We start from the raw sequence: 14,547 nt of genomic DNA, 5'->3' as shown, positions 1-14,547 counted from the left end.
TCGAGGCACTGAAGAGTTACGTATTGACTGCGGTGATAGCAAAACAGCTCTACACAGGATGAAATTGCATAAACTGTATGTACACAGAAATGAATTTTGAGTTCTGTGTTTAAAAATAGTGACTCAAGATTTAGTCTGGTTAGCTATAATGTATGGTCCTAGTTATCTTTAGTTGTTGGCTTGAGACAGTCTGGAGTCATTTTAGAGAGTAGAGCCTTGATTTAGAAGTTGCCCTGATCCTATTGGCATGGAAGCCTGACTATTAATAAATAGTCCTTGTCCACTGTGGGCAGCACCATTCTTTGGGCAGGTGGTCCTGGCAGTATAAGAAAGCTAACTGAGCCTGACTACAAGCAAAACATCCAACAGTGTTCTTCCATGGTTTCTGCTTAAGCTCCTGACCTGACTTCCAAGGATGATGGACTGTAACCTAGAAATGTAAATTGTATAAACTCTTTCCCCCTAAGTTGCTTTGGGACATTGTTTTATCACAGCAACAGAAATCAAACTAGAATTTGGACCAATATTAGTTTCCTGGTTTCATATTGTACTTAAGCTATATAGTTACTGTTGGGTAAAGAGTACAAAGATACTATTTTTTTTTTTGAAGCATTTTGTGACTAATTTCCTAATAAAGATCTCCAAGCTGGGCAGTGGTGGCGCACACCTTTAATCCCAGCACTTGGGAGGCAGAGGCAGGCGGCTTTCTGAGTTCGAGGCCAGCCTGGTCTACAGAGTGAGTTCCAGGACAGCCAGGACAACACAGCAAAACCCTGTCTCAAAAAAAAAAAAAAAAAAAGATCTTCAAAGAATACAAGTCTGATCATTGGTCAAGGTCACATTGTAAACTTTCTAAACTTTTAAGTCTCAGTGTCAGTATGTGATAAGCAGTGAATCAACCTGCATTGCTCTGAAACTCAGTTAAACATTCAGGGAAGAGTCCCTATTGCTCTTCCCTGTGGTTCTAGTCATACCTATATCATTCTTTTACTTCTGTCTCTGTCTCTTATCTCAGTCTACATTTCTCATTTGTCCTAAATTACTTATTGTGCGTCTTATTTGTGCCAGAGTCCCAAGGATTTAGGAGACGAGCAAGATGTGTTTATTCGAGTAGAGTGTATTCAAGGAATTTTTATGCATTACTAACCGAAATCATTAATAGCTTTCATGTCTTAAACATTGTGTCAAGTGATGTGTGGAGGGTGTTAGACACTCTGTAGTAAGTTTAGTTATTACTATTGGTTTTATACATCTTTTCTGTAGCCTCTATTTTTGGGGAATGACTTAGTTTAGAAAATGTTAGAGTTTATTTTGACTTTTAAATATTATTTTTATGTCTATACTGTTCGGCCTGCATGTATGCCTGCAGTCTAGAAATAGGCACCAGATCTCATTATACATGGTTGTGAGCCACCATGTGGTTGCTGGGAATTGAACTCAGGACCTCTGGAAGACACTGTTAACATCTGAGTCATCTCTCCAGCCCTTGACTTTTTTTTTTTTTTTTTTGTTTCTGGGACAGAGTTTCTCTGTATAGCCCTGGCTGTCCTGGAACTGCATTTATAGACCAGGCTGGCCTTGAACTCAGAAATCTGGCGTGCCTCTGCCTCCCAAGTATTAAAGGTTTGTGCCACCATGCCTGGGTGACTTTTCTTAAGTTTAAGCTTTTTTTTTTTTTGTTTCAGAGTCCCATGTAATCTAGGCTGGTTTCTAACTTACTGTATGGCTGAAGATGACCTCATCTCACCTTCCTGCGCCTGAATTGAAGTTTTGCTTTTATGAGGCGGGTGGGGCCTTGTATAGTATATCCCAGTCTGGTTTTGAGCTGGTGATTCTCCCACCTCTCCCTCCTGAGTGGATTATAGGCTAGCCAAATGATAGTTTTATGTCTTTTCTTGTTAAGGATTCACCTTCCCTCACACTAAGTTTTTTTCTTTTGAATCTTCACAGTAAATAATCCTAATCCCAAATGCTGGGATTGAAGGCATGCAGCCCTGCCATCACCTGGCTGTTACTCTGTACTTTTGAGTGTTTGCCTGCACATATGTATGTGTATCACATGCACATCTGATGCCCACAGAAGCCCTAAGGGGTCATCAGATCCCCAGTAACTGGGTTGTAAGCTGTCATGTGGGTGCTGGGAACTAATCTTTGAACGCAGGATTTTAAAAGCTATTTTGTGGTCAATCATGGTGGTACATACCTTTGATCCCAGTACTAGGGAAGCAGAAGCGGGCAGATACTGCCGTCATTATCTGTAGTACACCTGCATGCCAGGAGAGGTCATTGGATCCGTTTATAGATGGTCATGAGCCACACGTGCTTGCTTCTTAGGCAACAGGGCCTCTAGAAGAGCAACCAGTGCTCTTACCCACTAAGCAGTTTCTCTAGCATCCACATAGGAGTGTCTTATTAACTACTTGGTATCAAGGTTTTATTTTAATCTCATGAGATTTTAGGAAGTATATGCATATTTATAGTTTTGGGAAAGTTCCTAATTTTAGTTGTATGTTTATTATAATTTTCCCCTGGGGTGCATGTATTTTTTTTTTCTGTTTTTGCTTTTTTTTTTACTGTGTTTTGCCAGCATGTATGTTTATGCACTGCATGCATGCAGTGTCTATGCAGGCCAGAAAGTGTCAATCTGTGACTGGAGTTATTGACAGTTGTGAGTTGCCTTGTGGGTGTCACTCCAATGTATATGTTTTTCAAATTAGGAACATTAAAGTGTTCTAACCTTTGTTTTCTTGAAGCAGGGCCTCGTGTAGCACAAATTGGCCTTGAACTCACTATGTGATTGAATATGACCTTGAATTTCTGATCTTCTTGGCTCTACCTCAAAGCATGCACTAACTACCACACCTAGTTTATTCAGTGTTGGCTGGCTACTAAACCCAGTTTTTTCATGCATGTTTGACAAGCATTCTTTGTTTGTTTGTTTGTTTGTTTGTTTGTTTTTTGAGACAGGTTTTCTCTGTATAGCCCTAGCTGTTCTGGAACTCCCTCTGTAGACCAGGCTGGCCTCAAACTCAGAAATCTGGCTGCCTCTGCCCCCCAAGTGCTGGGATTAAAGGTGTGCGCCACCACTGCCCGGCTTGACAAGCATTCTTGACTACATTCCCTAGTCCTCTTTTTGTCCCTCTCCCTCTGTTGAGTTAGGGTCTTTATATAGACCAAGCTAGTTTTGAACTTTACTATGTAACCAAAGATGGCTTTGAATTTGTAATCCTTCTGCTTCTACCACCCAAGTGTTAGAATAACAGGTATACAGATACATAACCATGCCTGGGTAGTTTGGGATAAGAATCTTGTTAATGTTTAGTTTGGTGTTGAGCTCTTAGTCTCAAGCAGTTCTACTTAGCCTTCTAAATGACTGGGACTACAGGCACATGCCATAGGACCCAGCTTTTGAATTTTGATTATCTTCATCTCTTTGTAGCCCCTTCTTCCTTTAAAAAAAAAAAGAAAAGTTTTCGATATTATTATTATTGTACGTGTGAAGGGGAGGTTATGTGATGTGTGTATGACTTTGCACCTACTGTGACATGCGTATGCTCAGAGGACATGGCTGTGGAGTCAGTTTTTTTCTGTCCCCCTTCCTGTGGGTTCCTGGCTGTTAAATCAAGCACCTTCATCTGCTGAACTGATGTCTTTCAATACAACCTTCTCCTAATGTTTTTCAGTGATTCTGTAATTTATACGTTTTTGCTCCTAGCTGTATTTAGGATTAAGGAATGAAACATGTAATGGCTTGTATAGTATAGTTGCAATACCTAGAAAATATCAGTTTAAATTTTAAAAAACACACAGATACTCAAATGTGTAAGAAGGGTTTGTACATCAAGATGAAAATAGGTTGGATTCAAGAGCTTTTACTTGTTTGTGATTTTATCCTTTCTCTACCAATATTAGATTATGATTGGTTGATTGATCGATCTAGACACGGTTTCTCTGTGTAGCTATGGCTGTACTAAAACTCACTCTGTAGACAGGCTGGCCTCAAACTCAGAGATCTGCCTGCCTCTAGAGTGGAGTGCTGGGATTAAAGGTGTGTGCCAGGGGGTGGGAGTAGGAGTGATTTGGATGTAAAGTGACTAAAGTAATGAAAAAGGCGTGTGCCACTATCACCTGGCTTATTGTTAAAGATGGTGGGCCACCACCACAGGGCTTTGTTTATGATAGACAACCATTATCAATTTTTTAAAAAAAAAGTTATGTGTATGTGTGTAAACAGTGTTGAGTTCTCTGGAGCTGGTGTTAAAAATGATTATTAGATGTATGGGGGTGCTAGGGTCCTTTGCTCTTAACTACAGAGTCATCTTTATACCTCAGCTGCTCAACTTTTTTGAGACAAGGTCTGGTTGGCCTGAAGTTTATTATATAGACCAGACTGGTCTGGAACCCAGATCAGTTTGCCTTTGAGTGCTGGGATTAAAGACATGGGCCAACCACCACCTGGCTTTTTAAAAAATCTTTTCTTTTTTAGATGTATTTATTTATTATGTTTATGACTTTTGGTTTATGTATGGATGTGTACCATTTGCATTCTTGGAGCTCATGGAGGACTGAAGAAGGTATTGGATCCCCTGGAGCTGGAGCACAGATGGTTATACACTACTTTGTGGGTGCCGGGAGCTGAACCCAGTTCCTCTGGAAGCAACAAATAATCTCAGTTCTTTGAGCCATCTCTCTCTCCAGCACTAGATTTTGGTTTTTGAGACAGGGTTTTCTCTGTATTGCCCTGGTTGTTATGGAACTCTTTGTAGACCAGGCTGGCCTTGAACTCACACAGAGATCCACCTGCTTCTGCCTCCCAAGCTCTGGGATTAAAGGCATGTTCTACCGCAGCCACAGCATTAGATTTTTTTAGTGAGAAAAATTTTAATTTTCCTTTGAGTCTTTTGATTGTGCCGCTTTATTATTTTTATTTTTAAGATAGTGTTTCATGTTGCTCAGATTGGCTTGAGCTTGTTAGGTTGCTGAGGATGACTTTGTGAACTGATATTTCCCCTACCTCCCATCTCTTGAGTTTAGTATTACAGGTGTGTGGTGCCACACTTGTTTATACAGTGCCAGCAATCTACCCAAGGTTTTATGTGTATAAGATAAGCACTCTACCAACCAAACTAAATCTTTAGCCTTTTCCGTTTGTTTTGCGACAGTGTCTGCCAAGTGACCCAGGCTAGCTTACAACTCTTGATTGTCTTGCCTCAGCTTCTTGAATGCTAAGATTACAGGTTAATCACTATACCCATCTAGTAAAAACATCCTTCAATTAACTGTTGCCATTAATAGTGTATGTGCTTTTATGCCTGGCAAGATATTACATATGGGTGATACTAGTCATCAGACAATTGATGAAGTACAGCAGTTCTAAATTATATATATGAAATTTCAGTGGTTGTTAAGACCCACTGAAAATAAAAACTATCTTTGGCAGTGCTTCAGCTCTTAACAATATATCTTTACATTTTTTTGTCTTGCGGTATTGCAGTATTCTGTCTTTGTGGGGATTGAATTTAGGGCCATTTGCATTTTAGGCAAGCACTCTGACTGAGCTATTATAACCTCAGTCACTGTTTTGAGGCAGCTTTTATGTAGCCCTGGTTGGCCTCCAATTAACTATGAAACCAAGACTGGCCTTTACTTAATCATGTTCCAGCTTCTGTTTCTCAAGTATTGGATCATAAGGCATGAACCACCATGCCTGCTCCTTCTCATCCTTTTACATGTTTTTATTTTGAGGTAGGGTCTACTAAGTTATGCAGATTGGCCCAGATCTATGTTGCACTTGAAGTTTTTGAACTTGAATCTTTTTGCTTCAGTATGCTGTATAGCTTAGATTACTGCTGGTGTTGTTCATCACAACTGGTCATTACTTCATTCAAACTTCCATAAATGGATCAACTGAATTGCTGTTTAGATCTACATTTGGAGAGAAGATTTTTGTATATTTCTCTCAAGGAGTGCCCCTTATTACGTTTAATTGTTGCCTTCTTTCAATCTCATACTTTATACTTAGGCAGTGGTGAATGAGTTTACTTGTAGGAACTGTTCTGTTTTCATTTTTGCTTTTTATTTGGGGATCACTTTTAAAAAAGTACATTCATTAAAACTAATCCTCTCTTTGGGATTCTTTGCATTCCTGGTCTTTTAAACCAAGTTGTTTCCTATTTTGCTGCTACATTGTATGTATATTTCTCAGTCTTTATATTTACTTCTTTATGGTGGAATTACTTTTGCAACAGTCACTTTTTTGTTACTTATTAGAAAATGTAAGCTTCTCAAGGTCAGAGATACTGCTTTACTTATTTGATTTCTGGTACTTAGCATAGTGGTTTGCACTATCTTCAGGAAATAGTTGTTACAAAAAATGTAACTAGAACAGTGAATGAGTGGACAGGTTTTATAAGTATCTGTTTTAATTAAAGGTTACATTTTTTTCTTAAGTATTTATGATTCCTTTTATTCTTTTGCATGTTTTCTTGGCTGAATGGGAATAGAGAAGAAGAAAATGAGGTAAGTATAATTGAATTAATCATTTAAGAAATGGCCTTTAAAGTTCATTTGTTATAGCTGAAAATATTTAAAGTTACCTGTCATTTTGACTGTGAAGTAAAGTTAATGGTTTTAATCAATTTGATTATTTCGAGCTATAACTCATCCCAATAGGAATATTGTATATAACAAGAAAGTAATTTTTATTTATCTTTATTTTATGTTCATTGGTGTTTTGCCTGCATGTATGTCTGTGTGAGGGTGTCAGAAGCCCTGGAACTGGAGTTACAGACAGTTGTGAGCTTCCATGTGGTGCTAGAAATTAAACCAGGGTCCTCTGGAAGAGCACCCAGTGCTCTTAATTGCTGAGCTATATCTCCAGCACCAAGAAAGTAACTTTTAAACTTAAAAGATTCAAGAGATTTAGAAAGGTAACAGAAGCTTGCAGTTGTAGAATCAGTTTATCTGTTTCTATGTATTAAGTCTCCAAATAATATTTAATTTGAAAAATAGATTGTTTATTAAATGTTTGAAAACCACTGCTATGCGTATAATGTAATATGTGTGTATATCTCAAAAGCTTTATTGCTTTTCTTTTTTTCTTTTTTGGATTTTCAAGAAAGGGTTTTTCTATCTAGCTTTGGCTGTCTGGGAACTGGCTTTGTTAGACCAGGATGGACTCAAACTCAGGGATCAGTTCTCAGTTCTGAGACCAAAGTAATGTGCCATTGTGCCCAGCTTTAAAACTAATGTTCAGTGCTATCATATTCAGGAGAAAAATTGCTCTCTTAAATAGCAAAGTAAATTAAAAGACGTGAAAAATTTTGTAGATTATGATTTTATTTGTTTTTGAAATAGGGTTTCTCTGTGTAACAGCCCTGGCTGTCCTGGAACTCAGAGATCGATTCACTTGCCTCTGCCTCCTGAGTGCTAGGCTTAATGTGCCATCATGCCCATCTATGGGGCAAAATTTTAATTTGGCCTTGAGTGTCTGCCTTGATATTACCCTCTTTAATTTGGCTTGGGGTGGGGATGTGGTGGTGTACACCTTTAATGCTGGAAGGCAGAAGCAGACTTATCTCCAGCCTGGGCTACATAGAGGGACCCTGTCTCAATGTGTGTGTGTGTATGTATATCTATACATATGCTTGAGTTTATGTCTGTAGATTTTTCTGTTATTCTTTGAACAACCTAGGATATGCCTTTCAATTCTGACCTCAACCATTTCAGAAACTTGGTAGTTTGAGAGACAATGGAGAAGACTTCTTAGTTATATTTTGTTGTTCACATAGTAATATTAGAGAATAAATTAGCATTACTATGGTAGTGTGCTAAGGCAGAATAATTTCAATTTCTAGTTTGGCAGAAGGCCTGCTTCTCTTTTGACTACTTTATCAGTACAGTGAATGTTGTAAGAGGCTAAGTTGTACCAGGGAAGGTCATTAAAATTGCTTGGACTTGTTGATCCCTACCTTAAAACAAAAATAGACATATCACAAACAGGTGGTTTTTTGCGTCATTTTAGTAGAGTCAGTGACACATATATAATCTCACATACCATGATTCTGTGTGATGCTAGGACACCCTTGGTTTATTTGGTCTTTGGTGTTTCTTAGGTGAATAACACACAAGGAAAGCTTATTTTGTAAACTGAGGTGTTGTTTACTGCCATGTATATAAGTTTCCTTTACATACCAGGTTAAAGGAAATTTTTGTTGAAAATTCTGTTAGAGCTGGGTGGTGGTGGTGGACGCCTTTAATCCCAGCACTTGGGAGGCAGAGGCAGGCGGATTTCTGAGTTTGAGGCCAGCCTGATCTACAGAGTGAGTTCCAGGACAGCCAGGGCTACACAGAGAAACCCTGTCTGGAACCCCCCCCCCCCCCAAAAAAAAAAAGAAAAAAGAAAGAAAGAAAATTCTGTTGGGCTGAGCGTGGTAGTGCATGGTTGCAATCCCACCCTGGGTAGGTGGAAGCATGAGCATTAACATGAGCGCACATAAACCGTGGGCTGCATGGTGAGAGTCTGCTTCAAACCCCCAAAACACCAAAACAAACTAACTCCCAGAGCAATAACAACAACACAAAACAGTTCCCCTCCAAAGAAGTGGAAAGGAAATAAAACAGGATCGTGAATGTAGAGGATAAGTGCCATGGTGGGTAAAATAGAAAAAAATGCAGGTAACTGCTGAAGCTGGGGATAGATGCGCTGTGATTTGTTATTCTTTATAGTTACACTTATCTTTTTACTTATGCCTAAAATGTTTAATAATAATGAACAACTAAAGTCCATTTTGTAGCATAGTGAAAGTCATATTGCTGTTGTTTTTTTTTTCCTTGACATTTTAAATTGTAATGACAGCTTGGAAGAAAGTATTTGTTGTAGTAATAATTGTTTTGTTCTTTTGTAGGCAAAGATTGAAAATGTGCAGAAAACAGGTTTCATCAAAGGACCAATGTTCAAAGGTGTTGCTTCAAGTCGATTTTTGCCCAAAGGCACGAAGACAAAAGTTAATTTGGAGGAACAGGGACGGCAGAAGGTGTCATTCAGCTTCAGTCTTACAAAGAAAACTTTACAGAATAGATTTCTCACTGCACTTAGCAATGAAAAGCAAAGTGATTCTCCAAACTCCCCAGCTACCCCTCTTCAAGTAGACTCAAACCCTAAAGTTAAAATGGACGCTGGAGATAATTTTCCTGCCACAGAAGAATCTTCACCACCAAAATCAAGAGTGGAATTGGGCAGAATTCATTTTAAGAAACATCTGCTTCATGTGACATCCAGGCCACAGCTGGCTACAACTACAACAATAGCATCTCCCCTTCCTCCTACAACACCAGTCCTACAACCAGCAGTCATAGCAGAGTCAACTATAGATTCACCACCTTCGTCTCCACCTCCACCTCCTCCACCTCCCCAAGCCTCATCACCCTCACCACCAGCACCAATATCGGAGCCAGTGGCCTTGCCTCAACCCCCAGTAACAGCACTAATGACATCACCACCAGGACCTTTATCAGTAGATGTAGCAGTTAGAGCTCAGAAAGAACCACCAGTTAAAAGTGTACCGGAATTTTTAGAGGTGGATACGAAGCCAGATATTGTATCTAATAGTTTGGAAGAACACACAATTCAAACTTTGAAGGAACAAGCAGATAATCCCCTGCAAAAAGAAGATTCCCATATTGGGAAGGAAGAAGAGGTTTCAGATGGCTCTAAAATAAGCTTCAGTTCTAAAAAAGCAAATTCTAAGAAGAAATCTTCACAATTTGAAGGCACATTTCTTGGTTCAGAATCTGATGAAGATTCTGTACGGACTTCCTCCAGTCAAAGATCACATGATTTAAAATCTTCCACAAGCATTGAGAAGGAAAGAGATTTTAAGAAGAGCTCAGCACCTTCAAAAAGTGAGGATTTGGGGAAATCATCAAGATCTAAAACAGAGAGAGATGATAAATACTTTAGTTACTCAAAACTTGAAAGAGATACTCGATATGTATCTTCCCGATGTAGGTCCGAAAGAGATCGAAGGCGAAGCCGATCTCGTTCTAGATCTGACAGAGCCTCTAGAACTAGTTTGTCTTATTCTCGGTCAGAAAGATCTCATTATTATGATTCTGAACGGCGCTACCATAGAAGTTCCCCTTATCGTGAGAGGACGCGCTATTCTCGGCCATATACAGATAACAGGGCACGGGAGAGCTCAGACTCTGAAGATGAGTATAAGAAGACATATACAAGGCGCACTTCAGCCCATTCCTACAGAGATCTAAGGACATCATCATCTTATTCTAAATTTGATCGGGACTGTAAAACTGAGACCTCTTATTTAGAGATGGAGAGAAGAGGAAAGTATTCTTCAAAACTAGAAAGAGAATCCAAACGGACTTCAGAGCATGAAGCCATAAAAAGATGTTGTTCTCCCCCAAATGAACTGGGATTCCGACGGGGGTCATCATATTCCAAGCACGATAACAGTACTTCCCGTTATAAATCTGCCCTTTCAAAATCTATATCCAAGTCTGATAAATTTAAAAATTCTTTCTGTTGTACAGAATTAAATGAGGAAAACAAACAATCTCATTCTTTTAGTTTGCAGACTCCTTGTTCAAAAGGTAGTGAATTAAGAACAATTAATAAAATTCCTGAAAGAGAAAAGACTGGGTCTCCAACTCCATCAAATCAATTAAATGATTCACCTACTTTAAAAAAGCTAGATGAATCTCCCATTCTTCAGCCTGAATGTGTAGGGCATGATAGCCATGAGAGTATTAAAGAATTGGAGTTATCAAAAGTGAAAAATGATCAATTAAGAAATTTTTGTTCCATTGAATTAAATGTAAATGGATCTCCAGAGACAGAAGCTGATGTGGCAACATTTTGTACTTCTAAAAGAGATGCTATTTCAATGACTTCTGATGATAGTGTGACTGGATCAGAGGTATCCCCTTTGATCAAGGCTTGCATGCTTTCATCAAATGGATTTCAGAATGTTGGTAGATGTAGAGAAAAGGACTCAGATGATACTTGTAGGCAGCACAATAAATCAAAAAGTCCATTTAGGGAAGTGGAACCTTTGTTGTCACCACACCATGATAAACTCAAGTCTTTGCCAGTTAAGACTGTAGATTATTCCAAAACATTAATTAAAGAACCAGTTGATAAGAGACATTCTTGCTGCAAAACCAAAGATTCAGATAGATACTGTTCTCCAAGTGAAAGCTCTGAAGCTGAAAATACTGAACCTTCAGTTATGAAGATTTCTTCAAATAGCTTTGTGGATGTGCATTTGGAATCCAAAGCAGTTCTATGTGGTAATAGGGAGCTGACAGGTGAGCACTCGGCGTTTACATGTGATGGATATAAGCAGAGCATTGGTAGCACTAATTCAGCTTCTCTTAACCATTTTGATGCTTTGTATGAGTCTATAGGGAGTTCAGGTATTATTTCATCTCTCCAGAGTCTTCCATCAGGAATAAGATGTGAAGAGAACACATCTCTAACTCTAGGTGCAGTGCAGAGTACAAAAGGCATAGATTTTTTAAAGTATGCAGGGAAAGAAACAGATGTTGGTAGTGCCCTTCCTGATTTAGGAAAAGGATTTTCTTCTTGGGAAAACAGGCATAATAACGAGTTACCTGGGCAGTCTTTGCAGGAGGCTCAAGAAGAAGGGAATTCCATATTGCACGAGAGAAGAGGAAGACCAGAAATCTCATTAGATGAGGAAGAACGAAGAGGCCATACACATACTTCTGATGATTCAGAAGTTGTATTTCCTTATGACTTGAACCTAACCATGGAAGACAGTGATGGTATAACTTACTCCTTAAAATGTGACAGCAGTGGTAATGCTCCAGAGATCATATCTACTGTCCATGAAGATTATTCTGGATCGTCTGCAAGTTCAAGCGATGAAAGTGATTCAGAAGATACAGAGTCTGATGACAGCAGTATTCCGAGAAACCGTCTCCAGTCTGTTGTGGTTGTGCCAAAGAATTCTACTTTGCCCATGGAAGAGACAAGTCCCTGTTCTTCTCGGAGCAGTCAGAGCTACAGACATTATTCTGACCACTGGGAAGATGGATTAGAGTCAAGGAGACATGCATATGAGGAAAAGTATGAGAGTATGGCAAGTAAAGGCTGTTCTCAAACTGAAAAATTCTTCCTTCATAAAGGAACAGAGAGGAATCCAGAAACTTCTTATTCACAGTTCAACAGGAGAGTAGATAATCACCTGCCTGAAATCGCTCATTCTCAAAGTGATGGAGTTGATAGTACAAGTCATACAGACTTGAAATCTGATCCTCTAGGTCACCTGAATTCAGAGGACACAGTAAGGGCCAAAACATCGAGGCCACAAGAGCTACCAGTTTATTCTGACGATTTTGAAGATATCCCAAATAAGTCTCGGCAGCAGATGATTTTCTCTAATCGGCCAGATAGTAGTAGACTAGGAAAAACAGAGCTGAGTTTTTCTTCCTCTTGTGACATTTCTCGAATGGATGGCTTGCACTCATCAGAGGAACTCAGAAACCTAGGGTGGGACTTTTCCCAACAAGAAAGGCCCACTACCACATACCAGCAACCTGACAGCAGCTATGGAACCTGTGGTACACACAAGTATCAGCAAAATACTGAACATTATGGTGGAACCCATAATTACTGGCAAGGCAATGGCTATTGGGACCCAAGATCAGCAGGTAGACCTCCAGGAACTGGGGTTGCTTATGATCGAATCCAAGGGCAAGTACCAGATTCTCTAACAGATGATCGTGAAGAAGAGGAAAATTGGGATCAGCGAAGTGGGTCACATTTCTCAAGCCCGTCCAATAAATTTTTCTTCCATCAGAAGGACAAGGGATCAGTGCAAGCACCAGAAATAAGCAGCAATTCAATTAAAGACTCTTTAGTCATGAATGAAAGGAAAGATTTTTCAAAAAACTTCGAAAAAAATGATATAAAAGAGAGAGGGCCTCCTAAAAAACGAAGGCAAGAATTGGAGAGTGATTCTGAAAGTGATGGTGAGCTACAGGCTAGAAAGAAAGTTAGAGTGGGGATAGAACAGGGAGAGTCGTCTGTGCCCCAACCCTCAGAGCTGATGGGGCCTTCCTGTGCTATGGATGACTTCAGGGACCCACAGCGATGGAAAGAATTTGCCAAGCTGGGGAAGATGCCTTGTTACTTCGATCTTATTGAAGAAAATGTTTATTTAACAGAAAGGTGAGCCTGACATAGTTTTTAAATAAATTTTTGCTACTTTTTTTGTAAAAAAGAAAAAGTCACTAATTAAAAGTAGCTTTCCAGCAGTTTAGACTGAAATAAGAGTTGAGTGATAAAATTTAGATAACAGAATCTATAAAATGGCATTTTTTATTTAGATTTATTAATGCATATCCTCCCATCTTTTTCCATCTTAAAAAAATGATGTCTAGGGTTTTTTGTTTGTTTTTATAATTTCTTTGGTTATTAAAAAGCATAACTTAAGCCGGGCGGTGGTGGCGCACGCCTTTAATCCCAACACTTGGGAGGCAGAGACAGGTGGATTTCTGAGTTCGAGGCCAGCCTGGTCTACCGAGTGAGTTCCAGGACAGCCAGGGCTACACAGAGAAACCCTGTCTTGAAAAACCAAAAAAAAAAAAAAAAAAAAAAAAAGGTATAACTTAAGCTGACCTGATTGCTCCTTTTAATTCATTTTTTTTTTCTCCCCTTGGTTTTGGTTTTTCGAGACAGGGTTTCTCTGTGTAGCCCTGCCTGTCCTGGAACTCACTCTGTAGATCAGGCTGGTCTCAAACTAAGAAATCCTCCTGCCCCTGCCTCCCAAGTGCGCCACCACCACCTGGCTCATTTTTCTTTCATGTGGTTTCAAAAGTATAAGCTAGCCTACTTTTTCTTAATTGCTTTTTCATGTGAAATTGTGACAGAAAAATGAGAGAAAAGTTCAGGTGATGGTTCAGTGGAAAAAAGACTTCTTTTCCAGAGGACCCAGGTGTAACTTCAGGCACCCACATGGTCACTCTCAGCTGTTACTCTGGTTCTAGGGAATCCCATGTTCGAACACTTGGACACTGCACACATATAGTACACAGGCATAACACAGGCAAAACACTCAAACTCATAACTTTAAACTTTTTTTTTTTTTAAGGGCAAATGATTTATTAGAAACTGTTTTCCTGGGGCTGGAGAGATGACTCAGCGGTTAAGAGCACTGGCTGTTCTTCCAGAGGTCCTGAGTTCAGTTCCCAGCAACCACATGGTGGCTCACAACCATCTGTAAAGAGATCTAATGCCCTTTTCTGGCCTGCAGATGTACATGCAAGCAGGATGCTGTATACCTAATAAATGAATCTTTTAAAGAAAAAAGAAACTGTTTTCCTTTTTCTTCTTTGTTTTTCCAGACAGTTTCTTTGTATTGCCCACTATCCTGGAAATTGCTATCCTGGAAATCGTACTGTAGACTAGGCTGGCCTCAAACTCAGAGCTGCTGCTTCCTCTGCTTCCATAGTGCAGGGATTAAAAGCTTGTGACACCACACCTGGCCTGATAACTTTTTT

General features: G+C 39.4%; 1 protein-coding gene across 5 annotated transcripts in view; it reads left to right on the top strand.

The window, feature by feature from the left end:
• Window positions 1-14,547, top strand: part of Setd2 (SET domain containing 2, histone lysine methyltransferase) — a 91,239-nt gene that overhangs the window by 9,708 nt on the left and 66,984 nt on the right. For all 5 annotated transcript variants that reach the window (XR_003713734.1, XR_003713735.1, XM_028785360.1 and 2 more), the window contains exons 2-3: window positions 6,504-6,519; window positions 8,907-13,216. Coding sequence is in view for 3 of the 5 variants with exons in the window: in XM_028785360.1 (XP_028641193.1) it covers window positions 6,504-6,519; window positions 8,907-13,216 (4,326 nt within the window). In the remaining 2 variants the exon portion in view is untranslated. The remainder of the gene's footprint in view (window positions 1-6,503; window positions 6,520-8,906; window positions 13,217-14,547) is intronic.

The sequence above is a fragment of the Grammomys surdaster genome, unplaced genomic scaffold, assembly GCF_004785775.1.
Source record: "Grammomys surdaster isolate TR1022 unplaced genomic scaffold, NIH_TR_1.0 125216, whole genome shotgun sequence".
Lineage (NCBI taxonomy): Eukaryota > Metazoa > Chordata > Mammalia > Rodentia > Muridae > Grammomys > Grammomys surdaster.
This window is presented reverse-complemented; position numbering and strand designations above follow the sequence as displayed.